We start from the raw sequence: 27,672 nt of genomic DNA on the forward strand, positions 1-27,672 counted from the left end.
ACATGCTAGACATGAAGGGGACAATATGGTTAGCTCTGTGTACTGACTGGACTTCACATGAACACAGAGCTCCTGTTTAAGGATCAGACGGTAAGTGGGAGTAAACTGGTACAGACGCAAAGGAGTGGCTCCTTCCTTGTGGGGCTCCCACTCTGATTGGACAGGTAGACTCAGATGTGTAGATGATGAGTAAGACAAATATCATGTGGTCACAGCTGGCAGTTGAATCCTCATGCAGGCTGAAAGAGCTTTGATGACAGTAGAGTAAAATAATTCTTCTGACTCTTACCTCCCCACCAAAAAAATAAAAGGTCTTTAACTTTTCTGAAACACAGGTCGCCAAAGGGAGAAACTGCTATGAGTATGTGGATGGGAAGGACAGATCCTGGGCCAACTGGATGAGGTGAGGTCAACAGGTCTCTGGGTGCCAGAGGGGACTCTCATCCCCAGCAGCCCATATATAAATTTCCCTCTCATCATGCCTCCGTCAGTGCTCTCCCTTAATCCTTTTTTCCTCTTTTTCTCCATACACTGTTCTTTCATTTCAGGGGACATTGAGGGAAAAAGTACAGCATACGTTCTCAAAATATAAAGTTCTCTGCTAGACACAATGTGGACACTGGAAAGGACCTTGAAGAGCCTAGATTCACCAGAGACACTAGATTACACTTTAATTTATCAAATCAACATTAATTAAGCACTTACTATTTGCAGTTTAGGTGAAGGAATATATTACTTAAATAGATCACACAACCCATGTCCTTATGGAGGACTTCTCACCGGCAGACATAAAACAGTTGCTTTTAGAAGCGTTTCACTATAATTTCCAAGAGGTGCACAGTGTCAAGATACCACAAACCAAGGGTGGCCTAAACCTGTGAGGGCAGCAAACCATCCCAGCCTCACTTCTAACTAGAGCTGGGCTCTGGGGCCTACAGAGGAACGGTCATGGGCTCCTTTCCTGAGAGGGGCTCTCTTTTATCAGGGATAACAGAATATGAATCAACTACTGTTGTTCTGTTTTATTTTACTAAGACAAAAAGACCTCCAATTTTCTATGGTAACCTTGGTCGGGGAAGTGAATGGTACTCTATAAGTAAAGTGTAAGGGAGTTGGAGAAAGGCCTCTCCCACATGTGGGCTGAGTACTGGGTAATTACTGAGCTAATTTAGAAGCAGAGCCCCAGATCAAGCACCAGGTACTGTAGTGTGAGACAACTTGATTTAGAGCTTGGAGAAGCCAGAGATCACTAAATATTACGGCCAGTCAGGGTGGAGGTTAAGTCTACACTGTGTTTTAGAAAATGGTATTAGGCAGCATTCGCACTGCAAGCAGGACTTGGAGATAAGAATTCACATGACATGCTGACAGACACTCAGACACTGAACACAGATTCCCCAGGAGCATGAGGGGCAGTGGGCAATACCAGAGCCTAATGGGCCTTAAGAATCAGTGAGGAGCTGGACATGGATGTAACAGGCACTGGGAACTCATCACTGTGGTTTTCTTTCCCTTCCTCTGCCTCAATCCCAGGTATGTGAACTGTGCCCGGGATGATGAAGAGCAGAACCTGGTGGCCTTTCAATACCACGGGCAGATTTTCTATCGAACCTGCCGGGTCGTCAGGCCAGGCTGTGAGCTGCTGGTCTGGTTCGGGGATGAGTATGGCCAGGAGCTGGGCAGCAAGTGGGGCAGCAAGTGGAAGAGAGAGCTTGCGGCCAGGAGAGGTGGGCACCACTGCTCTTCAAAACAGAAAGAAAACAGAGAATTCTCCATAGAAATATTCATGATTCAACTCCTAAGTAGAGTAAAATCCACTCTAAAGTCAGTAAAGTTTCAACTCAGATGCTTCAGAAATTCACAATTCATTCATATGCTTTTGACTCTTAGGTAAAATTTTTATATTTTTTATTTTTAAAATATTTCATGAACAAAATACACAACTGCATATAGTACTGAAAGACTAAGAGGCAAAAAAAAAAAAAGTTTTCAAGTACTAACCAGTTCTCTCACCAAGGCAGTATTCCTGACACTTTTATAGCTGTTTCTTCTTAATTTTCCTCCATACTTCTAAATAAAACATTTTTGTTTATAGGCATTCATTATTTTTTAAAGATTTTGCCCTGGCTGCTGTGACTCAGAGGATTGAGCGCCATCCTGTGAACCAAAGGGTTGCCAGTTTGATTCCTGGTCAGGGCACATGCCTGGGTTTCAGGCCAGGTCCCCAGTATGGAGCAAGTGAGAGGCAACCACACATTGATGTTTCCCTCTCCTGCCCTCCCTTACCCTTTTTCTGAAAATAAATAAATATATAAATAAAATCTTTTAAACCAAGATTTGATTTATTTTTTCAGAGAGTGGAAAGGATGTAGAAAGAAAAACCAACGTGCAAGGGAAACATTAATTGGTTGTCTCTAGCATGACCCCAACTGGCCCACAATCCCAGCATGTGCCCTGACTGGGAATAAACTTGTAACCCTCCAGTTCTGGGACAACACCCAACCCACTGAGCCACACCATTCAGGTAGGACACATTCGTTCATCTTTTTACTGAATTATCATGTGAGATCCTACCCTGTGGTGCATAGAATCCTGAGACCTGGAAATACAGATTAACATGAGGATGAGAAATCACTGCTCTTGAGCTGACCAATAAAGGAGGGAAACCCAGGCACACGTGCTTGCATGTGCATAACACTACACAGTGGTTAGTGCTTTGGAGAAAACTAATCCAGGACAGGTGCCTAGGGATGGATCGGTGTGAGGGGAGGTGTGGTGTGGCACGTGGTCCAGGAAGGGCTCCTCAGGAGAGAACATTTACAAAAATACCTGTGGGCAGAGGGAGCAGCTACTGCAGGGAAGAAAAACAGGCGTTGAATTGGCTGAGGGTCATTCAGGTCTCATCTTAGCCTAGAGGGTAAGAACAGAGATCATACGGATGCTTAAGAGCCCGAGAATGCAGTGCCGATGACCAGAGTTGAGGCACTTGGGGACTTTTCTGAGTGCAAGTGTACAGTCATGAGCTGTAGAGTGGTCTGTTCTCTGTTCTGATCATGCTTTGTTAATTTTTAGAAAATAAACTCCAGTGGGGAATCCCCTCAGAGATTACTTCATCTGCAAGTGAGAGCATGTGCATTGGCCAGAGAGGAGCAGGAGTCAGGCGTGTAAGACATGTGGTTGGAGAAATATTTTGAAACAGGACTTCTCAGTGTATTTGAAATTGACTAACACTGAATGAAATGAAGCATAAATATTTGGTGTGAGGCTTGAGGAATGACTCTAAGATTTTATTTACTTTTAGAGAGGAAGAGGAAGACAGAAACATCAATGCATAGTTGCCTCTCACACGCCCCCTACTGGGGACCTGACCCACAACCCAGGCACGTGCCCTGACTGGGAATCTAACCTGTGAGCCCTTGCTTCACAGGCAGGCACTCAATCCACTGAGTCACACAAGCAAGTGCAGGAAAAATAATATTTCGTAGTTTTGAAAAACTGAAAGAGAAGCAATTCCTAGTTTTCCTCTTTAACGTGATTTAGAGGACACCTGTAGAGGGGAAAGGTCACTGCAGTTCAGGGAGTGAAATTGCCTCTCCTATTACTTGAAAGTCCCTAGTCTGAGCAATGTTAGCAAAGACCCTTGACGTGTACTTTCTGGAGTTCTGAAGAAAATGCACTACATAAAAATAAAAAGAAAGATGGATTGTGAGTGGACACTTTGTGGGAGACAGAGCTTGTGTTGTCACCACAATAAGAAGAATTCACGGGGCAGATCTTACCAGGAGCCAAGTTGTGTGGCCCAGGCATTCTCATCAACATTTGCCCTGACCAAACGTTTCTCTTTCAGCTGAACCAAAGCCAGAGGTGCACCCATGTCCCTCCTGCTCTCTGGCCTTCTCCAGTCAGAAATTCCTCAGCCAGCATGTGAAACTCAATCATCCCTCTCAGATTCTCCCGGGAACATCTGCAAGAAAACACCTCCAAGCAGAGGACCCCTGTCCAGAGGATCAGAATCAGCAGCAGCAACATGGTACACACAGCTGGAATGATGAAACCGAAGGTCAAGATGTCAAAGAAAGTTCCAAACCTTTGCTTAAAAGGATCAGTCAGAGGAGAATCTTGAGACCCTTTTTCCAACCTTCCAAAGAACAAATGAGGAGGTCTAGTGAGCATGAGAGGATGATGGAGGAAGAGCCCCGCAGAGCCCAGAAAGAGAGTCCACAGGACACAGGCAAGTTATTTGTGAAAGTAGGAATGTCAAAAATTGTAACAATCCAGCATGGAGGGTGTTGGCAAGACTTCAATGATGGGTCACATCTCATCACACACCAGGGGACATACTCTGGGGAGAAGCCCTATGTTTGCAGGGAGTGTGGGCGGGGCTTTACCTGGAAGTCAGTTCTCATCACACACCAGAGGACACACTCTGGGGAGAAGCCCTATGTTTGCCGGGAGTGTGGGCGAGGCTTTACATGCAAGTCAGTTCTTATCACACACCAGAGGACACACTCTGGGGAGAAGCCCTATATTTGCAGGGAATGTGGGCGAGGCTTTACACAGCGGTCACATCTCATCACACACCAGAGGACACACTCAGGAGAGAAGCCCTATGTTTGCAGGGAATGTGGTCGAGGCTTTACACGGAAGTCACATCTCATCACACACCAGAGGACACACTCTGGGGAGAAGCCCTATGTTTGCAGGGAGTGTGGGCGAGGCTTTACAGGCAAGTCAGGTCTCATCACACACCAGAGGACACATTCTGGGGAGAAGCCCTATGTTTGCAGTGAGTGTGGGCGAGGATTTACAGGCAAGTCAGGTCTCATCACACACCAGGGGACACACTCTGGGGAGAAGCCCTATGTTTGCAGGGAGTGTGGGCGAGGCTTTACCTGGAAGTCAGTTCTCATCACACACCAGAGGACACACTCAGGGGAGAAGCCCTATGTTTGCAGGGAGTGTGGGCGAGGCTTTACACAGAAGTCATATCTCATCACACACCAGAGGACACACTCTGGGGAGAAGCCCTATGTTTGCAGGGAGTGTGGGCGGGGCTTTACACGGAAGTCGCATCTCATCACACACCAGAGGACACACTCTGGGGAGAAGCCCTATGTTTGCAGGGAGTGTGGGCGAGGCTTTACACACCGATCACATCTCATTACACACCAGAGGACACATTCTGGGGAGAAGCCCTATGTTTGCAGGGAGTGTGGGCGAGGCTTTTCCTGGAAGTCAGGTCTCATCACACACCAGAGGACACACTCTGGGGAGAAGCCCTATGTTTGCAGGGAGTGTGGTCGGGGCTTTACACGGAAGTCATATCTCATCACACACCAGAGGACACACTCAGGAGAGAAGCCCTATGTTTGCAGGGAGTGTGGGCGAGGCTTTACACGGAAGTCACATCTCATCATACACCAGAGGACACACTCTGGGGAGAAGCCCTATGTTTGTAGGGAGTGTGGTCGAGGCTTTACACAGAAATCATATCTCATCACACACCAGAGGACACACTCTGGGGAGAAGCCCTATGTTTGCAGGGAGTGTGGGCGAGGCTTCACACAGAAGTCATATCTCATCAGACACGAGAGGACACACTCTGGGGAGAAGCCCTATGTTTGCAGGTGGAATGAGTGAGTTATTAGCATTAAGTCGAATATCAATTGCCATAGGTAGTCTACAGTCCCTTACTTTCCCCAAGAGTGTAATTAGTACAGAAGTAACTGGTTAAACCCTCCAGTTTTATGACAATAGATGAGACAGTTCCATACTGATACGGGGATGTCAGCATCAATGTCGTTCCTGGATTTTTGAGCTCCTATTCTAAAATGTTTTATCTCCGTATACATATGAAACCCAATACCTCATTCTACCCATCACTAAAAGCAGAAGGTTCCTGAAGAGCCACAAAAACCCCATACTCTCAGCCACAGAAATTCAACTCCTGCAAATGTGTAAATCTGGGGTCACTCTAATTTGGTTACTGCCCAGAGAGGGATTTGAAACAGACTCACCACAGTAGGGAATTCCCCAGACTCCTGGGAAAGGGGCCTTTTTCTCCTAATAGGCTCCCTACCCTCCTCCCTTGGCTTCTCTTGGCTCTTCTAGTTTCCTACAACTTCTGGAGCCTCAGAGGTGAATGGCAGGGAGGGATGTATGCTTCTGCAGGTACATGAGCCTTGCTCACTCTCCTTGCTACCCCTTCAGGGTCAGCATTTCCTGGTGCACAGCATACAGATTCCACATCAGTCCATAGTGGGGGTGAGTCTCAGCTCTGTCTCCTCCAGCTGTGTGACCTAAGGCAAGATTCTCCACTTCTCTCTGCCTGCTTCCTAGTCTGTACACTGGAAATGGGAACTCCAGCCTTTCAGTTTGACATTCAACGTTGAGTGAGCACAGACAGAATCTGGCAAGAGAATCGCTGAGATCACAAGTCCTGCTGAACAGCCTTCAGTGCCCATGTCTTCCAGGTCTTTAGCACTGGACAAAGAAAGATAAGGACAGGGTAGGGGTCTGTAACCAAATTCAGAATTTGAGCAGATGCCACTGTTTTCCCCACATAGACTCAGGTGCCCTGAAAAGGAGCCTGAGGTCAGGGATTCACTTCCCTCCAGGTCACCACCCTCCCACTGATCTGCACACCCTCAGAGCCTCCTCAACACAGGCAGGTGCTACTGAGAGTGACCTGTGAAACAAGACCCTCACCCACCCCTTGCTGAGAACTGACAGTAGGAAGAGCACCTGCCTGCACTGGTGTTAGAATAGATGATAAGCCAAGGCAGGGAGGACAGGGAAGACAGGTCTCACCCACTAACTCAGCAGTCCTGAGGCTGGTTCAATCCCATTGCCAGATGTTCCAACATCTGAAGAAACACCATGCTAACACATTGAAATTCTAGGTATCATTTCCAGTATCTGGCAGAGAGAGGCTTTCAAACTGTATTTGTCCCAAGGCCTAGAAGATGGGAGGGGGTCCATGGCACTCAAGGAAAGGACCCGTAAAACAAATTTGGCTAATAGCTTTCCTCTGGCCACTGTGTCTTACGAGAGGGTCCCTAGTGCTTACAGAAAGAGTCCACTGGTAACTGGGTAACTGCCTCAACTTTAGCTCTCCTGTCACAGATCTGTTTTACAAGATGACCAAATGGGGTCTGAAGCGAGATAAGGATTTGGGCTAACGACCCCCACACATACCTATATTTGGGTAGTCACATTCCCCGTGGAAGCTGACACCACTTTTACCCACCAATCGATATGTAACTTCTCCCCCATCCCAGCAACTACTGGTATATAAGTCCTCAGGGCAAAGGACATGGTGTTCTTGCTTGCATTTCACTCCCATCTCAGCAACACCTGTCCTCTTCCATGAGAACGTATCACTAATAAACCCTGCTTGCACACTAATACACTTGCTGATCTGTAATCTTTTCCTGTGTTGGCAAGAAGAACCGAGTTTCTCCTGTGATGGGTGCACCCAATCTGCATATGGCATTCATGAAGCTCCCAACACGGCCACTTCTGTAATGCACTCTCCTTGTACCTGGGCCCCACAGGGCTTCATACACCACTGACACCATCTCAAAATTATTACTTTCTGTATCTTTTTTTAAAGATTTTATTTGTTTATTTTTAGAGAGAGAAGGGAGGGAGAGAGAGAAACATCAATGTGTGGCTGCTGGGGGCCATGGCCTGCAACCCAGGCATGTACCCTGACTGGGAATCAAACCTGCAACACTGGATCGCAGCCTGCACTCAATCCACTGAGCTACGCCAGCCAGGGCTGTATCTTTAAACTTTTGTTTGTGAAGTCTAATGGGATAATGGAGATGCACAATGTTGGTCATTCCTGGCCACCCATTCCCAGATATTGTCCACAATGGCCCAGGAGCACAAAATTCCCCTGATCCCAATGGTGGGAGTCCAGCAAGACTCAGGGTGAGAACCAGGTAAACATTACATCTGCATAAGCATAAGGAAGGGTACTAACAGCTCCCAGAGGTCTCACTTTTCTCAGAACCCCAGCTGAGTTCAATACACAAAGATGGCAAACAATTAGCGAGGACCCCATTGTACCCTCCTGTATGAGGGAGACCTAAACATGACCCACCCTGTTCCTGCTGAGGTGGGTTTGCCAAAGGGGGATACCCACCCCCATGACCAGGAATAATGACCTTTCTGTCCTCCCAGTGCCAGGCTTGTGAAGAAGAGTGTCTACATAAACTAGGTGGATTTCAATAATAAATACCCACTATTATGTTCTTTTATACTTTTTTAAAGGAAGGTATTATTTCTCGGGTTTCATTTCCCTTCCCTGTTTCTCTCCTGACCAGCACAGCACAGCGAGAACACCATAAACTCAATATTCTGTGGCTTTCAGCATGGGCCATGGGAGAGGGGCAGAGTCCTGGTACAATGCTGGAAGAGGGGCTGGCACTGAAATACAGTAGGGGTGGGAACCCACAGACTGCCACGTGATGCTCACCATGACACCCCACCAGGACAGACCCTGGAGCTCTCCCAGAAGGCTTTGTGATCCAAGATGAGTAGAGAGGTCTGTACCGCCTCCCTCCCCTCCAGCAGCAAACCACATTCCTAGTGTAGCTGCCAGCCTCCAAGGTGTCCCCCAAATGCACATGCCCTTGTACACTCCCTCCTTCACACAACCGAGCTGATCTGTGTTGTGAAAATAGTGTGTGGCCCTCAAAGCTAAGTCATAAGCAGGCCCTTTTGTTTCAGCCTTGCTCACATAGTTCACATGGTCTCAGACCACCTTGTGCAAGGAGCTGGGTGTTTACTTATATTCCTTTAAAGCTACTATGTATGCGGTCTCCCATGATCTTCTTTGACTGACCACCAGGGAAGGGGATCCCAGAATGCTGATTTATTGTAGTGCTATTAAAATGAAGCAGGGGTCATGTAACATCTGTACAGTTGCATTCATGATTCACCATGATTCAGCACTTTTCCTGAAAGCGGGAACAACCTGTCCTAGAACAGGGTCTCTATCCTATATCAATGTCCTTTATCTCAGCTCTGGAGCGCCTCTGGAGTTTTCTCCTGACTATTTCCTGCCTCAAATCCAGGCATGTGCTGTGACTGGTAGTGGAATTGGAGACCTTTTGCTTGGCAGGCGGACACCGAGCCCACTGAGCCACACCAATCAGAGCCATTGCTCGAGTCTTGCATGTGTCTTGACCAGGGATCAAACCTGCAAACTCATTTCCAACCCCCCCCCCCAAAAAAAAAACCTGTAGAGATATAAAAAACTTCACATGAGCCCTAGCTAGTGTGGATCATTAGACTGAGCACTGGCTTGCGAACCGAATGGTAACAGTTGGATTCCCAGCCAGGGCTCATGGCTGGGTTGAGGGCCAGATTCTCATTTTGAGGTGTGTGTGAGGCAACCAATCGATATATCTCTTACACATTTCGACACATCAATGTTTCTTCCCCTCTCTTTCTCCCTCCCCTCCTCTCCCCTCTCTCTAAAAATAAATAAATAAAATCTTTAAAAAAAACCTTAACATGAGCATCAAAATTGGATTCAGCATTTAGGGATGATCCACTACACCCAACGTTTCCTTCTGGTCTGCACCAAAGTGTTTTCCCAACGTGAACACCAGATGGCAGAAGAGAGGTGCACTGGGAACATTTTTTTCAGTGATCATGGTGTACTGTAAAGCAAGTTTCAACAAACTTCAAGTAATTGAAATTATGTAAAGCTTTTTGTTGGCACTAATTGCAGTTAATCTACAAGTCAGTAACAAAAGGTTATTAAAAAGTCCTTAGTTTTAAAAGCAATGAAATACACATCTAAAACATCGGATTCCACATTCCTAGATGATCCACTATACTCACTTTTCCTGCGAACCTGCACTGCGTTATTCCCAAATTGAACACCAGATGGCAGCAGAGAAGCACACTGGTACTATGAAGCAAGTTTCAACAAACTTCAAAGGATTGGAATTTACAGAAAGTAACGTTTCTTGCTCTTGTTGCAGTTAATCTAGAATTCAGTAACAAAAGGTAACTGGAAGCGAGGCTGCTGGCAGTGAACAGAGGTATTGGGTGCTAATGAGCACCTACAATGCAGAGGACAATCCCCCAGGAGAATGAATTCTCTGGCCCAAAAGGTCCATAGTGCTGAGAATGACAAACCCTACTCTGTATCATGAAGACTCCATTAGAACACAAACAGCATGTCCCTTTGCACCCTACATCTGAAATGCTGCCTTTCTTGGAACAGAAAGCCTGAAGGTGAAACTTAAAGAACAAAAAATGCCAGCCATCTTGCAAATGTCGGGGAGAAGTGTCCTAGGCTATACCTCAGGAGGCAAAGGAAGATCTGACCACATCCCACTATGATTAAACACAGTAGTCCTCTGAGGATCCCTGCTTCTTTCCATTGCTCATACATCACTTTAATAACTGATTCATAGTGTCACTTAGAACAAAGAGTCTTACTCTGTTAGATTCCACATTTCACCATCTCAAGTTTTTTTCTTTGAAAATGTGGACATTTGCTACATTCTGTGTTGCTCAGATTACCTACCTGGAGGCACATTTCCTGTAACAACACACTTCTGATTTCTAGAACTGTGTGCTTCTAGGCCCTAAACTCATTTAAAATGCTAACAAGGATGTTACTATTTTATTTAGTCATCAATATACTGAGGAAGATAATTTTTCTAGCTTCTCACATTACCTCACTTCCTGCTTTCTTTCAAGCTTTAACTATTTCTAGGTCACCTACAGCTACAACCACGTACTGATCATTATTGCATGAGAGCAAGTTTACCTTCATAAACATGTCCACTTAGGAAATGTCCACTTACCGGTGTCTGAAGGGGCACACACGTATAACTAAAACAGTTTTTACTTCTCGGGTGGGATTTTAAATCAACTTTATTTTTCGCCATTGTTTATGTACACTGAAGCAAACAAAGCCACTTTTATTTTAGAAAAAAGTACTAGAGGAAAACATGGAACAGTTAAAATTATAATAATGGAAATTGCTGTGCCGACAGCAACACAAGTCTTTTCTCCTTTTCATTGGATGCATCGGGGTGACCCTGGTTAACAAACTTATCCAGTTCTCAGGTGCACGACTCCACAGCACATGCTCTGTACACAGTGCTCACCAGCCGGAGGCAAGTCTCCGCCAGCACTGCTCATCCCCCCTCCCTCCCCCCTCCCCCACACCGACCCCTTTCCTTTGTTCGCCCAGCCTGGCCTCTCGGCGTTCAGAGGATGTTCCCTGCCATTGCTGTGCCCCAGTGCCTGCTGCCACCATCTGCCCTCTTTCATGTGCAGTTGCCGTGGCTCTGGCAGAGGGAACTCTTGACCTTCACGTCTTTAAACTTCGTCTGAGCCCGGGTCTGCCATTTACTAGCTATGTTCTTCTAGACACAGAACAAACCTAGCAGAGTCTTTCTTTTATCACTCGTGAAATCCCATTTCTGTAGCTGAGAACTTTCGCTGCTGAAGGACCTCGGCTTAGGAGACAGCTCTGCCTCCGAAGAGCCTGGGAGGCCGGACGGCGCCGGGCTCAGTGACCTGACACCAGAAGTGGTGCCCGCTGACCGCGGATGGGCATCCCATCTGGGCGAGGTGCTCAGGAAAACTGGTCCCTGGGGAGCTGGTCACTTAATTTAAGATCTGAGACTGGGCTCAGGACAGTATTGGCTGCCTTTTCTGCTCCCCACCCCTGCTCACCTCAAGCTCTCCCCTCCACCACCCCTCCCCTAATGTGCCCTGGGCCCCAAATATGCTTCTTCGGTGCGAGGATTATTTGGGGCTGACTAACACTGTTAAAAAGCCAGCAGACACGGGAGAATCTCTGAAACCTGAGGACGAGCTGCCCGCTGGTGAGGGCCGTGCCCAGCGTGCAGGCCCACCCGCTCAGGTTCAGAGCAGTTTCAGGGCCACCTGCTGTGTGACAGGCGGGCGCAGGGCCCGAGGACCTTGGGCAGTGACCGTCCCACAGGCGATGGTTTGGAGCCCGTTTTCTTGGGGAAAGTTTACAAAAGCAGGTGGACCTAGAGGTGGCAAGTTCCCACAAGAAGCGACACTAGCAGGTGAGCACGGCGCTCGGCGGCACCACGGGAGTGTCCAGGGCTGGCGGTGGGCTCGGGATGCTGAGGAGGAAGAGAGGGGCGGGGAGGCACAGCGAGCCGCGCCAGGCAGGAAGACGTTTCGTGGCCACAGGCACTGCCGTGTCATCGAGCTCAGGGCTCTCTCCACTTGAAGGCGCGCCAGCGGCTCTCACACCCCTGAGAAGAGCCCGGCACGGCCGGCGAGTCCCTGGCCTGTGGGACGCAGGCTGACTCGAGGGCTCACGGGTGTAGGTGCACACGTGTGCGGGGTGACAGTGTGGGTACACGGACTCCCTGGCATGAACAAGCCCTGCACACGCCGGACACAGACCCAAAGGCACTCGGAGGGCAGCAGAAGGTGAAGAGGAGACTGCAAGGCCCACCTCCAGGTGCGGTGGGAGCCGGAGCGCCCCAGCAGGGGTCCTCAGCGGGCGCCGGCAGCCCTGTGGTCCCTCAGGCCACGGGGCTAGGAGATGGGACGTGCGACTCTCACAGCCGGACTCTCACAGCCGCTGGGCCGGCTCACAGGCTCGAGGTCGGACCCGAACCTCAGTCAAGTCTCTCTTTGTGGTCAAGGAACTGCAGCATGCCCGGAGCGACGGAAACAAGGATCCGGGGGTTCTGAGCAATGGCGCTGCAGCCTGGCTGCCACCCCAGCCCCTCACCCCCTGCAACAGAGACCTTGCCACCCAGCTGCTCACGCCCACAGAGGCACCAGAGGCAAAAATGAGTCCAAACGGGTGCCTGCAAGTGAACGGCACAGTCCAATCGCTCTCCCGGCCGTTAGACAACCGGAGAACAACTCAGATGTCGCCTCAGAGCCGCTGTCCTTGCCCATCATCCTCTGACGAGGTGTGACAGCGACCAAGAGTGCCCCCCGGGGGCTGGCTCTGCCTCGCCTCTGCTTTGACCTCATGTCGCCTGCAGCCCCACTCACAGCATTCTCCGTCTCTCTGTCCACACCATGCACCTGTTTATCTGACTGTGCGCTGTCCTCAGTCCTCTGCAGGCTCTGCCTGCATCACCAACGGCCAGACCGCCTGCAGCGTCAGCCTGTGCAAAGTAAGATCAACCAGATCTTTCAAGTTCACAAGAAGTTACTCAGCCCTGACAGTTGACGGGCCCTGGGTGGTCTCAGGTACGTGCAGTGCACTCATCGTGGTCTGTGCTCTGATTGGAGTGTCAGCTTCCTGAGTCCCCTGATCCACTGCTGGGCTTTGAACCCACAGGGACCACAATAGGCCAGAGACTGGTCGAATGGAATGGGATGGTGAGAAATGCTGAATACAAAGGAATAATTAACCAATTATTCCTTCACATGTGCAGAAGAGCAAACCAAAAGCCCTGTGGATGACAGATGGTCCAGTGACCATTATGAAAGACAACAAGAGAGAAGTTGACTAAAACTTCCACAAACACAGCTTTTCTTCTGCGACGTTACAAGCCACCAACTGATACTTAAAGGGAAGACAATGAACTCAGTTGGGATATCATCCATTTAGGCTTTAGCGTCCATTCAAAAGAAAACAGCTAAGAATGAGATGTAGTTGTGGACATAAACTGTGGTGAAGATTCGTGAGCAGGTGCTGCAAAACAGAAGCTAGCGGAATGGAAGTGACATCTGAGACCATGACAATGGGAGACAGACCAGGCCACCAAAAGGGAGGGGTTTTCTGCTTTAAATTTTGTGATTGCTTGATTTTTTTAGAGAGGAATGGGGAGAGAGAGAGAGAGAGAGAGAGAGAACAAACGTCGATTTTGTTGTTCAACTTCTCTGTGCATTTATTGGCTGTTTCTTGGACGGGCCCTGACCCGAGATCGAGTCTGCAGCCTCGGGGTCCGGGGACAGCACTCCACACACCTGAGCTACCCAGCCAGACCAAGGAAGGTTATTTTTACTTATATTTATTTGATAAATGATTTTATTTTTTTATCTTTAGGAAGAGGGGAAGGGACGGAGAAAGAGAGGGAAAGGAACATCGATGTGAGAGAGAAGCCCAGATCTGGTTGCCTCTCGTAGGTACCCTGACAGGGGCCCGAACCTGCAACCAGGCATGTGCCCCGACCGGGAACCAAACCTGCGACATTTCGCTTTGCTGGACGATGCCCAACCCACTGAGCCGCTCGGGTCAGGGCAGGGGCGGGTTGGTTGGTTTGTGTGTGTGAACGAGAGTCCAGTCAAGGCCAGTGCTGGCTGGTGTGTGTGTTGGCGTCTGGCAGGGGGTGCCTGCAGCCAGAGGAGGCACAGAGAGCAGGAGGTCTCGCTGGTGTGGCGTCGGGAAAGGGGAGACTTTCCGGGAGAGGAGGCGATGGGCCATGGCGAGCACACAAACAGGCGAGGGCAAGCTGCCTCCGGAGGCTCTGCCACAGCGAGGCTTTAGCTGGGGCACAAGCGTAGACAGGGGCTCTCACGGAGTTCATGAGAGGACACGTGAAGAAGACACTCACGGGGAGGGTCCCTCTTAAAGTGGGGGATCGGGTGGCGGGATAAAAATAGGACGACGAGCTGAAAAGGTGGGCAAAGACAGACGCTACTTGAGTGCGTGGGAGGGGAACTCGCTGTAAACACAAGCAGGGCCGCCAGCGCTGGACACACGCGCAAGGGCAGGTGTCCAGCCGGGTGGCGAAAGTGCTTGTGGGGGCAGGGGACAAGAGCCACGCCCGAACCAGGACTGTCGTTCCTGTGAGAACACAGTGGGACGCGCGTGAGTTCGGTGCATCTTCCAACGGGAGGCAGCAGACCTTCGCACAGCCCTCCTGGCAGGGTGCCGCTGGCAGAGTCCATGCGGGGAGATTCAAAGCAGGGTATTTTAAAAGAAAACAGACACTGTCTTCTGCTTTCTCCTTCAGATGCCGGCCTTGCCCCGGGGTTGTCCAGGAGTCACGACGGGCTCCACCCTCGGAAACACGTCCTCACGCCCCCGCCCTCATCGCCGCGGAGCCCGCAGCAGCCACGATGCGGGAACAAGCTCAGGTCTGCCGACCGGTGAGTGCAGGGGGGGGCGGGCTCTCCGTGCGGCCGGGAGGGGACGCGGTCCCGCCACGAGTGGGAGGAAACCCAGCCGTTTGCAGCAGCGCCCCCCACCCCGCCCCCAGCCAGGGAGGGCGTGCGGGCCCCCGGATCCCCGAGTGTGGCTCCCGGCCAGCGTGGGGGGCTGCACCTCCCTGTTTCTGAGGGTTTCTTCCCCCCTGGGCGTGGGGATGGCTGCCTAGAAGCCGGGGTAGCCCGCTGGTCTGGACGGTGTGGCGGGGCCCAGGGCTCCAGGAAGGAGCAGTGGTTGGCCTGGCAGGGAACCGCCCGGGGACGCGGAAAAGGGTCCCTGCATGGAGGTGCGGACCCCCGCCCCCGCGAGACATGGGGGCAGCACCGCAGGGAGCAGTGCGGGCCCCAGAGCGTTGGCCCCAGGAAAGCCCTGGGGGGACCGCAGCCCCCCGCAGGTGTCGTGGAGAACACATCTTTACTGGCGCGGAGCCAGTGGCGATTCCCTGTCTCCCGAGCGCAGCCCTCGCCCGCGGCGCCCGGAAGGACCTGCTGCGGGCCCTGACTCAGAGCATCTGTGCACCGCAAACCGGCCCAACAGAACCACAGCCAGAACTGTCGGCACGTCTCGGGCGGGGCCCTTGCCCAAGTCCAGGACTCCCCGCAGGCCCTTGCAGAGATTCAGAGAAAAGCCGGCCTGAAGAGGGTCCCCCGGCCCAGGAAGCCGGTCGGGTCCCCAGTGCCGCCCCCTGAGACGCTCCAGCGACCTGTGCCACCAGCTGAAGGCACCAGAACGCGGTCCGGTCCGGAGCGCGCCGGCCGCATCTCTCGGTGGCGAGCCGCCGTCCAATGCTCCGAGGTGCTGGCGGGTTCCAGGAACGCGGTTACCCCTCCGCGCCGGGTTACCTGCTCCTCCAACGGGGGGCAGGCGGGCTCTTCGCCCCGCGGCCTGGCGCCCAGACGCCGCGGCGTCTCAGGCTCTCGGCCCAGCAGCGGGCTCCGGGCGGGGCTTCCAGGGCAGGTGTCGGCCCGCGGCTCGAGCGCGGCAGCCGCTCCGGGAGAATTACGTCCTTCCCTTCTCTCGGGAGGACTTGACTCCAGCCCTGGGAACGCAGCGGATAACGCCCAAGTTCGGCGGTGAAGCGGTATTATTCCAGGCTTGCGGGCAGCCAGCGAAATAGCCGCAGTTGGAAAGGGTCGCCAACTGGAGAATGAGACTGAAGAAACCGGGTGTTGGGTTGCCGGAGTGATCGTTTGTTCAAAACAAAGAGTGCACAAGCGTTTAGTCTGCTGAACTGTTAAGTGTTACCAACTTTGATGAAAATAAATTTTTTTAAATGAAGAGACAATTCACAAAGGAAGAAACTCAAATAACGAACACACCTGCCGAACCTCAACGAGCAGTTAGAACAGGGAAACTGAGAGCGCGCGCACGCTCCGACCCGGCCGCTCCGCTCCAGGCTGGGGCCCAGAAAACCTTCTACGAGATCAGGTCCCACATGTTTTAAGAAGTCAGTTACAGAGTTGCTCATAATAGTGAAAACCTGGAAAGAACTAAATTTTTACCAATATTCAAGAAATAAAAATGTTTTACATTTTCAAAGAATACAGTGCTATGATAATTAAAAGTACAAATACCAAAAGATCAATCTCCTACAATGTTGAGTGAAAAACTTTGAAGAGCAGTTATGTCCAACTTAGTACCAGTTATACATAAAGTAGATGCTGTTTATGAATACGTAAATGTAGAAGTATAAAAACATGCATTCAGTGGGTACACTAAATCTATGAGAGAAATTATCTTGGAGTGAGGCTTACAACACACAACTGAAGGAACTACAGAAAGAGCATGCACTTCATTTGTCATATGTAATTCTTATAAGCTAGGTGTAAAAATGTTTTATTGGGAAATTTCAAAAAATTGACAGAAAGAATGCAAATACAGAATAGTCAAATATCCACTAGTCGATGCCCTAAAACATAAGAGAACTACCTGTTTAAAAACGCATGAAGCCCGGGCAGCTTTAAGGCTGAATTCTACCCAGAAACCAAGTCCCACCTGGAGCTGTGAAGATAGCACCCTCCAGAAACCAGACCACAAGCTCATTCGTGCTCCAGTTCCTTGGTGTACTTACAAGAAAATGCATCTTCTTGGGGGAGGTTTATATTGTAAAAAGAGCACATTCATGATTCAGCATGAGGAAGGTGATTTTTGCTAAATACACAAGTAAAACAATTAAATGATAAAAACTCAGTCTTTTTTCACATACAATCAATTTATTTTCAACAAAGCCCTACACCAATTCAAAAGGGAAAGGAATATCTATTCAGTTAGTTACCCTAGAGCAACTGCATGTCCACATGAAAACATACCTTATCCTGGATGGTGTGGGTCAGTGGACTGAGTGCCTGCCTGTGAACAACAGGGTCACAGGTTCCATTCCCAGTCAGAGCACATGCCTGGGTTGTGGGACAGGTCCCCAGTAGGGGGTGCACGAGAAGCAACCACACATTGATGTGTCTCCTTCCCTTCCCCTCGCTCTATAAATAAATAAATAATCTTCAAAAAAATTACAAAGATAAATAAGTCTCTACCTCTACTTCACACTGTACATTAAAATTAATTTTAGAGAGGTCACAGACTAAATATAAAAATTAAAAGTGTCAGCTTTCTAGAAAAAAACCACTGGAGGTTATTTCTACGATCTTGGGTTAAACGAAAAATTTCTTTGGTTAGATAAAAAGTGCACAAACTAAAACAAAATAAAAATAAATTGATAACTGATCAATTTTAACACCAACAGAATTATAAGGTGGGCTCATCAAAAGAAAAATCCCAATCTTAAAACTGAAAGTTCAAAGTTTAATGATGTAAAAATAAGGAAAAAGTAAAATTTCTTAACCACCGCGTATTTGTCAATCCTTTGCTAACCAGGAACAGAAAGCATGTAAATGCACTATAAATACTCCTCTTACTCGAAAACAAGTGAGGAGGACTGTCAGGTGCTGATTCATAAGCGGACACACATGCAAAAGTCCTAGAGAATAAAGCAATGGTCAGGAACGCACAGTTCACTTACAGTTCCAAGACCACCCGCTGAAAACGGGCCACAGGCCACCAGCCAGGAGGCGACCCACCACACGGCGCCCCGCCCCCCCGCCGGCTTCCTGCTACCGCGCATGCTCAGTGTCGGAGCTCGTGCGTGGGACGCACTGGAGAAAGATGGCGGCGCCCAGCGTCTGCACTCCGCTGCACGGGCATGTGGGCCGCGGCGCCTTCGCCGACGTGTACGAGCCTGCAGAGGACACGTTCCTGCTCCTGGATGCTCTCGAGGCGGCGGTAGCCGAGCTCACGCGGTGCGAGGAGACGGGGGTCCCCGCAGGACAGGGGTCAGGGGTCCACCGAGCCAAGGAAAGGACTGTCGCCCGTCGCCCGGTCTGGAGGCGGGATCACCCCCCAGGCAAAGGTTGACCCCGGGGTCACAGAGTGGCGAGTGCGCAGGGGTCCCGCCGGTGGGTGCCGAAGCTCCCACTGCGGCGGCGGCGCGTCCTTTCCCGCCAGGCGGCGAGGACGAGCGCGCACGAGCCCCCGACTGCAGCGCTCTGACGGCTCGTTCGGCAGCGAACGCGCCCAGACCCTGCTTTTCAGGTCAGACGGTGACCGGGCGGCGCGCTGCGTCCGGGATTGGCGGATGAGGACGAGGTGCTGGCGTGGGGCGTGGCTCTAGCCTGAAAGGTGCTGCAGGTGCGGCCGCGGATCTGGTGTTCAGTTGCAGGACGTTTAGTTACGTGCAGCAGGCAACCTACACAGTTTTACCCAGCCCCTTATAAACAATAAAACTGACCTGTCGAAATGCTCACCATAAACTTCAAATTAATAACAAAAAAAGAATACCTACATTGTAATTTTTTTCATTGAAAAATTTGGGCGTTTAGATGTATTTGAAGATAAAGACTTGAAATGGGTTGGCGCAGGACGAAACAGCTGTCAGGCTTTAAAGATCTGTATTTGTTTATCCCTTTTAAACCCGGCTGGATTTTTTCCATGTATGAAACTGATTAACTCGTTTTCCCAGATTAACTAGTTTAAACGAGGGAACTTTTCCATCAGTTGGAATCTAGAATGGTACTGTTTTATAGCTCAGGATACCAGAACAATTTAGAAGCATGAATCAGGTTGCACAGTGCGCTGTAAAAGGGAGCTAATTTTCTTAGTGTCTTGGATATTCTGCTTTTGGAACTTTATGAGACCAAAACAGTTATTTTTGAATAAAAGTCGCCTGGTGAGATTCAACACACCTTCCTGCATTATAAAAACAGTTTGCCAGAAGTGGACTGGGTTCAAAAGTTAGAAACCCCGAGTTCCGAGGGTTCCAACAGCCCCGAGTTTGGGCTGTTGTCTGGGGAGTTAAATATTAGACCCCTAAATCCCATCAAACAGTTCCATAATGGGGATAACTGGTTATTTTGACATATATGATTATAGGCAAGGAAGTAAATTTAAGGACACAATGTAACAGAATGGTGAATATGTTCAGTAGCATTCTTAAGACTATTAATATTCCCAGAGCACATACTTCAGTATTTTCCCAATTCAGTGTTTAGTAGTACAAATATAAAATTTCTTTGCTGCTTTAATATTATCGGTACAATTAGGCAAGTTTTTATCCCTAATATGTGGTGATAAATTTATGAAAGTTCTGTATTTTTAAATGATAGTGAAATGTCCTTCATAAATAAATACTGTATACCACCAAAGTAAAGTATCTCAGATATGATTTGATAAAATATTTCTACCTAAAAAAAAATACTGTGATAGTACTAACGTCATTTTAGGAAATACTAAACTAGGAGCTCCTTCTGGAAAGGGCTGATGTCTTTCATATTAAAATCTCAAACCCTAAACTAGCATTATTCCATAGATTTTATGTAATGTTTTGCAGAAATTAATTGAAAGCCATTGTATTACTATTTTATGGACTTAAAATTACACACCCCAAATTTTAAGCTTTGAGCTCTGCAGTATTATGCTCATAATACTGCACAAAGTTGTCAGAAATTACCTTATTTATACATTTCCATACATTTGCAGGTGACCGATAATGCTAGAGAAATATAATTTAAAAGTAGTGTAAGTGGGTGCAAATGGGAACGAGGTGGGGAGGGATGGGTGGGTGGGCTGGGAGTAAAACATAGAAAATTGTACTTGAACAATAATTAAAATAGAATTATTAAAAATAAAAATGAAAGCATGTATTTTCTTAACATGTATTTTAATGCTACTGTACTAATATTTTCTCTTTTAGAGTGGAAATATGCCTTGAAGTAGGGTCAGGGTCTGGAGTGGTATCCACGTTCCTAGCCTCCATGATAGGTCCTCAAGCTTTGTACATGTAAGTGTGAGAAAATCAATTCACACACATCTTCCACTGAGAGATTCACTCTAAGGACCATAAGTGTTGCTTGAATGAAGTCATTTTTTGTACATAGATAAGTATCTGATAGTGTCTATTTTAGTTCAGTAAGGACTCAGATTGAAAATTAACTTTCCTAAAAGTTATAACTGCATGTTCAAATCTGTTCCATCAGACTATGTAATTATAGAAGCAGCATAAGAATTTTAGGTCATTTCTAAATTTGAAAAAAATTTTAGGTAAATAATGATTATCAGAAAAAACTTTAAGTTATCAATTTCTTTTTTTAAAAAATGAGAATATAGAAAGTATAAAAATTACCCATAAATTGTACCACACGTGGTCCAACTGTTCCTTCTGTTTATTTCCATTTCTTTCTTTTTTTTTTAAGATTTTATTTATTTATTTATTTTTTTAGGGAGGGAATGGAGGGAGATAGAGACAGAGAGAGAGAGAGGGAGAGAGAGAAACATCAGTGTGGGGTTGCTGGGGGTTATGGCCTGCAACCCAGGAATGTACCCTGGCTGGGAATTGAACCTGGGACATTTGGTTCCCAGCCTGCGCTCAATCCACTGAGCTACGCCAGCCAGGGCTTGTTTATTTCCATTTCTTATGTTTTTTATTAACATCATTCATGAGCATTTTCCTTTAAAAAATTCCTTTTAAATTTCATTTCTGATGGTCGCATAGTATTCCTTCATTGGATTCCTAATTTAATGAAGTCCTTCAGATGTGTGCAGTTATGTGTGTTTTTCTGCTCATGCACATCTTATCAATGTAATACTATTTCATCAGTATAACAAATCGTCGTTCTTTTTCTGCTTCATGTGAAAGGAATGGAGTATTCCTTGAATTTTTCAGAAACAGACCTGTCTCGTGGACAGAGAATGTAGTTTTCTTTTCTGTTTGCAGGTGCACTGACATCAACCCTGGAGCGGCCGCTTGCACCCTGGAGACTGCACGCTGCAACAAAGTTCACATACAGCCCATAATCACAGATTTGGTGAGACGTAGTCCTTGCCCAATAATAATTTCCTTTTGAAATAAGGTCAAGATGATTTAAGTCAAGGAAACTTGATTAATTTTTAACCCACTAAACAGTATACCTCCTAGTTTACAAAGTAAATTCTAGACTGATGGAACCCTTGTTGTCCACAGTTCACAGGCAGTTTCTGTTGGCTTGTCTGCATCAGGCATCTGCCTGTCACAGTGACGGAGAATAGGGTTCAAACTGGCTTCGGCAGAGTGGTGGCCTCAGGCACACCTGCCTCTAGGAAAGAACCCCTTGGGTCACGTGCCTCTCAACCTGCTGTCTTCTGTCCTCTCAGAAAACCTTTCTCTTGGTTATTAGAACACAAGTGCAGGATTAGACCTCCCTCCTTAGTTTGTTTTCAGAAAGAGAGCCTGCAGTGTAGACAGGTGAGCTGCTGAAGAGCCAAAGCTCCTAAACATCATCTTCATTTGGAGAGTTCGGTTTCCTTATTTTTAGATAAATCCATATGATCTTTACCTGAATGACAATGTAAAAATATTCATCACCATTTCTGTTTATTACAGTAGTCTTCTAACACGTATTTTTAGAAAAACATTTTTTATTTTTTTTATTTTTAAAAGACTTTTATTTACTTATTTTTAGAGAGGGAAGGGAGGGAGAAAGAGAGAGAGAGAAACATCAATGTGCAGTTGCTGAGGGCCGTGGCCTGCAACCCAGGCACGTGCCCTGACTGGGAATCGAACCTGTGACACTTTGGTTCGCAGCCCGTGCTCAATCCACTGAGCTACGCCAGCCAGGTGAAAAACATTTTTTAAAGACAATTGATTTACTTTATATTATATCTGGCTTCAAAGTCTGACAATTGTTGAACATTTAGGTCCAAGGCTTACTACCAAGAATGAAGGAAAAAGTTGATCTTCTGGTGTTTAATCCCCCCTATGTAGTGACTCCATCTGAGGAGGTAAGACATGTAACAAAATTTAATTGTTAGCGCTATCTGCTGGCTTCTAAAATCAGATAAATTTCATCATATGACGCCAGCTGCTGATTAACAAACTGCTTTGACTTGCTTCTGTGAATGATTGGGTATTATTGATAGACCAAAAAAAAAAAACAAAACAAAAAAAACGGTGGAAATACAAATGGGCTCACATGTATCTTTGAAAACCCTGCTCCAATCAGGCTATGGTAATTAATTCATGTGTGTGCACACCTATACTCACCCTTTGTTGTGAATGAAAGATCTGCAAAATATTTTTAATCGCCCTTCAATTCACATAGGAATGTGTTTTGAAAGGTTTGAAAGGTTTTCTCCTTCCACAGGCGTTATTGTCAAGAAGTAGGGTCAGAGTGGAAAGGTGTATCTTGAAACACATGAGCTTAGAAATGTAGTAATGAAGAGGTGACTCATAGTAACCACTTCCCCGTTCAAAGAGAGAATGCATGAGGCTGATGAAGTTTAACAGTGGGTTATGGTGCCTGTTTCATTCTTGATCATTCTCTGGCAAGGCAGTAGAATAAAAAAAACATACTCTTCGGTGAATGTTGTCAGAAAGATTTGTGACTTTAACTGTAACTTGACTTGAGTCAAGAGTCTTCCTAATTGGTCACAGGTAGGAAGTCACGGAATAGAAGCGGCCTGGGCTGGTGGCAGAAATGGTCGCGAAGTCATGGACCGGTTCTTTCCAGTGGTTCCAGATCTCCTCTCGCCAAGAGGGTTATTCTACTTGGTTACTATTAAGGAAAACAATCCAGGTAACACGGATGCATTTATTGGTTAACCATGGACTTTGCTGAATTCAGAAGTTAATGATGTCAAAGACTGTTAATTTATAAAGTAACTGGGAATGTTATGACTGTAATCATTGATAACCAATTCCTAAACTAATATTCAAATACAAAATCTGTAATTTTTTCTCCTAACACTGCACCCTCAACACTGGGAATGTTTCCTCCTCTGGTCGAGACACCCGCCCGGGTCAGTTCTGCTGTGTGCCCTTTAGTTCACCTGGAGTCTTACCATGAAAGCCATTTCATGGTACGAATTTTTATACCTCAGCTCGCAGACTACTTTGTAACTAAACTGACCACAATCTTTCGTTTTGCTGTACACCTCAGTTTGAAAACTTCATGTTCTACCTGCTATTCTTAGCCCCTGAAATCACATTATGATCGCTAGGTGAGGGTTTTTGTTTTGGCTAACTCCATTTGGTTAGTCTTTTTGGTGTTGTTTATAAAAGGGAAGGTTTTGCTTTTTCTAAAAGAAATGTTACTTCATTTGACTTACTGTAATAACAAGTGTAATTAATTACCGTTTCTTTTGAGTCCAGAGTGTGATAAGAATTCTCAGCAACACCTTGGAAATGCAAAGTGTTCTCGTGTCTGAAGTCCAAGTTCACTTTAATAGAAATTTACTTATACACATTGTTTTCTCAGATGGATATAATGTATAGTCTGTTACTTATTATACTGTTTAGTGATTATATACACTTTACCAAATGACTCCAGGGGATTTTACCCTTTAATTTTCATTCCAGAAGAAATTCTGAGAACAATGAGGATGAAAGGCCTGCAGGGGACCGCTGCCCTCTCCAGGCGCGCAGGCCGGGAAATGCTTTCAGTCCTGAGGTTCGCCAAGTCCTGATACCGTGTCTGCTCCAGATGATACTTGATCTGTTATAGTTAATGTACATGACTACATATCATACTGAATATAATTATCGTATGTGTGTACATGTATTTATAAGATGAATGTATTTGCCATATTTTGAAATGGAAATCATTTCTTGCTTAACAAGTAAAATTGTCAGAAATGGGTCACAGGGAGAAAGGGGGAAGGGTACGGCACTTTCTTCCACCCAGGAGTCAAGCCTACAACAGCATTTGTGTAAGTGCAAGGAAATATATACGTTACATGTAACTTGTTTCTATATATAAATGATATTTACATTATATATGAAAGGATATGCACTTCAGCATTACCTATAAGGATAAAAGAAGGGGATCAACCTATCTGATCATTAGTTAAGGGGCTGGTAAGATCCATCCCAGTGCATCCATGACACTGCACGCAAGTCACATCCAGCTGTTCAGTGAGTCGGATCTGTGGGTCCTGAACCGGCAGGGTACTCAGGATGTACCACTGAATAAACAAGCAGCAAGTTACTAACCAGTGTTGTGTGTGTTTAAACCAGTGGAGAGGGCAGGTGTGTGTGGTCCCGGGGAGGCCTCAGAGCCAGCAGGTAGGAGTGGAGGAACTGCCCCTCTGTGTGGTAGCATTTGCACGAGGAGAATGCGTTACTTGTGTCATTTAAAAGAGTTTTTTGCTTTTTAAAATTTTTTATTGTTCAATTACAGTTGTCCCCTTTCTCCCCCCATGACTCTCCCCCGGCCCTGGCCCTGGCCCTCCCCTCGTTGTCCTTGTCCATGGTTCTTCATACACATTCCTTACCTTGACCTTTCCACTTCTCTCCCCATTATCCCCCTCCCCTCTTGGCAAAAGTTTTTTTATTTAAAAATATTTTAAAATTTAGTTTCACTTGCTTATTGTATTCATTCTATTACTTAGAATGCCTTCTGCCTTCATTCTCCCTGATAAGATTTTTCCTACTTTTTATCCTTTATCATATACTTCTTTTCAATCAAGGAGAATTGAAAATAAACTCATCACTCTTAATCACACTTTTAAAAGCTTATACAGTCCTGTCAAGAAACGTCAGATTCCCTTTCCTGAATCCAGGAACCCCTTCTTCCACACCGTCTGTGCCATTCCCACCCCAGCCCGGGAGCAGCACCAGATGGCGGCACCGGAGGGGGCAGAGTCTGCCCTGTGTCCACTTCCAGTCTGACCACCTGAGAATCAGGGTGACCTGCAGGAGGTTTTACAGGTTACAAATTCCTAAACCCCAACATAGACCAGTGGAATCTTCTGCTGCACAGACCTAAAAACTTTTTAAAAATACTGCCCACCATTCCTTAGGACAAGCCCCCCAACTTCAGGACTTGTTTAGGTAGCATTGCTCCAGAATCCCTAGGGCAGCCCTGTGTCAGGAGGGGAACTGTCCTCTGAAGTCAGCCAAACTGTCAGAGCAGGGCTTGACCTGGCTTTGGCATCTGCAAACAGTTTCCCTCCCTAGAAACAATGCCATCAGAAATCTTACAATAAATAACCTCTTGTGTCCCAGGAAGAAAAAAAGATAACCTTAGAATTGTACCATGGGCTTTTAGTCATCATTTTGGGGAATGGCATCTTGAAACCTGTGTTCAGATAACGTCTGAAGCACTTAAATCAGCGTAGAGGACTTCCACGAACATAAGAAACTTAAATGCTTCAAAAAGTAGACCCAAAACTTCACATACACAACGATTATGAACTGAATGTGACTCGCTCATTCGTATGTTGAAGTCCTGGTTCCCCGGAATGTGACTGTGGCTGATACAGGGCCTTTGAAGAGAGAAGGGAAAATGAGGCAATGTGGGGGGGCCCGACCCAAGTGGGACTGGTGTCCTGAGAGACACAGCAGGGCAGCACTTGGAGAAAAGACCACCAGAGACAGCAAGCTGCCTGCAATCAAGGAGCGGCCTCAGGAGGTACTGAACTTGCCGAAAACCTTAATCTTGGACTTCCAGCCTCCAGGACTATGAGAAGGTGACTTGTTACCCACGCTGCCCAGCCTGTGGTGTTCTGTCAAGGCGGCCCTAGAGGACCAGTGTGGTGGCCGCAGATGGAGAGATGGCAACACCGCACAGATGAGACAGCAGCGTGGTGTGAAGAGGGGTGCTAACGTCCTGGTGGTCACTGAGAACTGGCCCTAGGCCACCTGGAGGGGGCTGCAGGCAGGTGCAGCGCCCTCGCCCCTTGAAAGAGCCTCTGAACATGGAAAAAAGAGGACTTATAAAATCACATCCTTTGGCCCAAGGGAAGCAACAAAAAATTAATTTTGGATCTTGGATGGAAAGAGAAATAGTAATAATCTATGAGAAATCAAACCCTAGGTCTATGCTACCCTGTTGTAGGATTTATGCTATCTACGTGGGGTAGCAACATCAACATGAAAAAATCAACATTGGAAGAGTCCAGACCATCAGTCACCAAGCAGTTGAACTAGTCAGTAAGAGCAGGAAGACGCAACAGAGCTGGACACATAAGGAATGTAAACAGTGGAACTGATACATTCAGATTACAGAATGTTTGAGGATATAACATCATCACAAAGAAAAGCACGCAAGATATATTTAGAAAGAAATTTAAGACAACTTTTAAAAATGAAAAACAGGCCCTGGCTGGTGTGGCTCAGTGGGTTGAGTGCCAGCCTGCGAACCAAAGGGTCGCCAGTTTGATTCCCAGTCAGGACACATGCCTGGGTTGTGGGCCAGGTCCCCAGTAGAGGGCATGTGAGAGACAACCACACACTTACATTTCTCTCCTCTTTCTCCCTCCCTTAACCTCTCTAAAAATACATGAAAATCTTTAAAAATAATGAGACAGAATCGCTGAATTAAAAAACAACCATGGACAGTGTAACAGATCTTCACAAAGAGAATGATTATGTCAGGTAGAATGGAAAGGTCTAGCAAAGCAAGAGTCTCAAAAAGAATGTAAGAGAGGCAATATTTGCAAAGACAATAGCCAGTATTTCTCCAGAATTGACTGTTTAAAAAGAAGACTGACCCTGTAAGGGTAAGCAGGATACAGGGAGGTCCTCACCCGGATGGACAGTGGCACTGCAGACGCAGGGGCAGTGACTGTAAAAGCCAGTCAGAGGGAAGGGACAAGTCACGGGTCAGCAGGGCTGGCAAACGTTTTGCAACTGCAATCTCAGAACACAGGAGCACCATCAGCCCTGTACTGCCTACGGCAGCTTTGGTTTCCAATGCAGAGCAGAGTCGCCACAGACCAGAGCCCACGAGGCCCACAAGCCACCAAATACCTACTGCTCATCCCTGTAACTCTGCTACCCCTTGCTATAAAGGAATGACAATTAAAGCAATTATCAATGACAATTAAAATACTTCTCAAACAGCCAGAATGGAGCCAGAAGCCAGCAGAAAGCTATCTTCAAAGTGCTAAGACTAACAGAGTAAGTCAACATACTGCAGCCGGTGTATTTTTGAATTAGTGTCTTAATTTGGAATGCCATAGAAACAGAGTTTTCTTAAGCACATCAGGTATCACTATAACATTGT

At 47.1% G+C, this 27,672-nt stretch overlaps 2 protein-coding genes across 3 annotated transcripts; both read left to right on the top strand.

Moving 5' to 3' along the window:
- Nucleotides 1–118: 118 nt before the first annotated feature.
- LOC118498757 (histone-lysine N-methyltransferase PRDM9-like) lies at nucleotides 119–15,849 on the top strand. 2 transcript variants are annotated; one of them, XM_036017382.1, is made up of 3 exons: nucleotides 119–403; nucleotides 1,534–1,727; nucleotides 15,680–15,849. In XM_036017382.1, the coding sequence occupies exons 1-3, from the start codon at nucleotides 399–401 to the stop codon at nucleotides 15,829–15,831; spliced, it is 351 nt and encodes a 116-aa protein (XP_035873275.1). In that variant the 5' UTR covers nucleotides 119–398; the 3' UTR covers nucleotides 15,832–15,849. The 2 variants fall into 2 exon arrangements, with proteins under 2 accessions (XP_035873275.1, XP_035873276.1); XM_036017383.1 differs by lacking the exon at nucleotides 15,680–15,849 and adding an exon at nucleotides 3,073–3,266 and having other exon boundaries at nucleotides 121–403.
- Nucleotides 15,850–18,277: 2,428 nt separating this feature from the next.
- Nucleotides 18,278–25,789, top strand: N6AMT1 (N-6 adenine-specific DNA methyltransferase 1). Its single transcript, XM_028503944.2, has 6 exons — nucleotides 18,278–18,435; nucleotides 20,385–20,471; nucleotides 21,405–21,495; nucleotides 22,364–22,447; nucleotides 23,100–23,241; nucleotides 24,024–25,789. The coding sequence occupies exons 1-6, from the start codon at nucleotides 18,302–18,304 to the stop codon at nucleotides 24,128–24,130; spliced, it is 645 nt and encodes a 214-aa protein (XP_028359745.1). The 5' UTR covers nucleotides 18,278–18,301; the 3' UTR covers nucleotides 24,131–25,789.
- The last annotated feature ends 1,883 nt before the right edge of the window (nucleotides 25,790–27,672 follow it).

The sequence above is a fragment of the Phyllostomus discolor genome, chromosome 2 (assembly GCF_004126475.2).
Source record: "Phyllostomus discolor isolate MPI-MPIP mPhyDis1 chromosome 2, mPhyDis1.pri.v3, whole genome shotgun sequence".
In the NCBI taxonomy this organism is placed as follows: Eukaryota; Metazoa; Chordata; class Mammalia; order Chiroptera; family Phyllostomidae; genus Phyllostomus; species Phyllostomus discolor.

Excerpts from the sequence above, each read along its gene's own strand:
- LOC118498757 (XM_036017382.1), top strand. Across the intron at positions 1,728-15,679 it reads AGAGCTTGCGGCCAGGAGAG|AACCACAGCCAGAACTGTCG; the intron begins GTGGGCACCACT and ends CCGGCCCAACAG.
- N6AMT1 (XM_028503944.2), top strand. The coding sequence starts at position 18,302 with ATGGCGGCGCCCAGCGTCTGCACTCCGCTGCACGGGCATGTGGGCCGC. Across the intron at positions 21,496-22,363 it reads AGCCCATAATCACAGATTTG|GTCCAAGGCTTACTACCAAG; the intron begins GTGAGACGTAGT and ends TTGAACATTTAG. Across the intron at positions 23,242-24,023 it reads TATTAAGGAAAACAATCCAG|AAGAAATTCTGAGAACAATG; the intron begins GTAACACGGATG and ends TTTTCATTCCAG.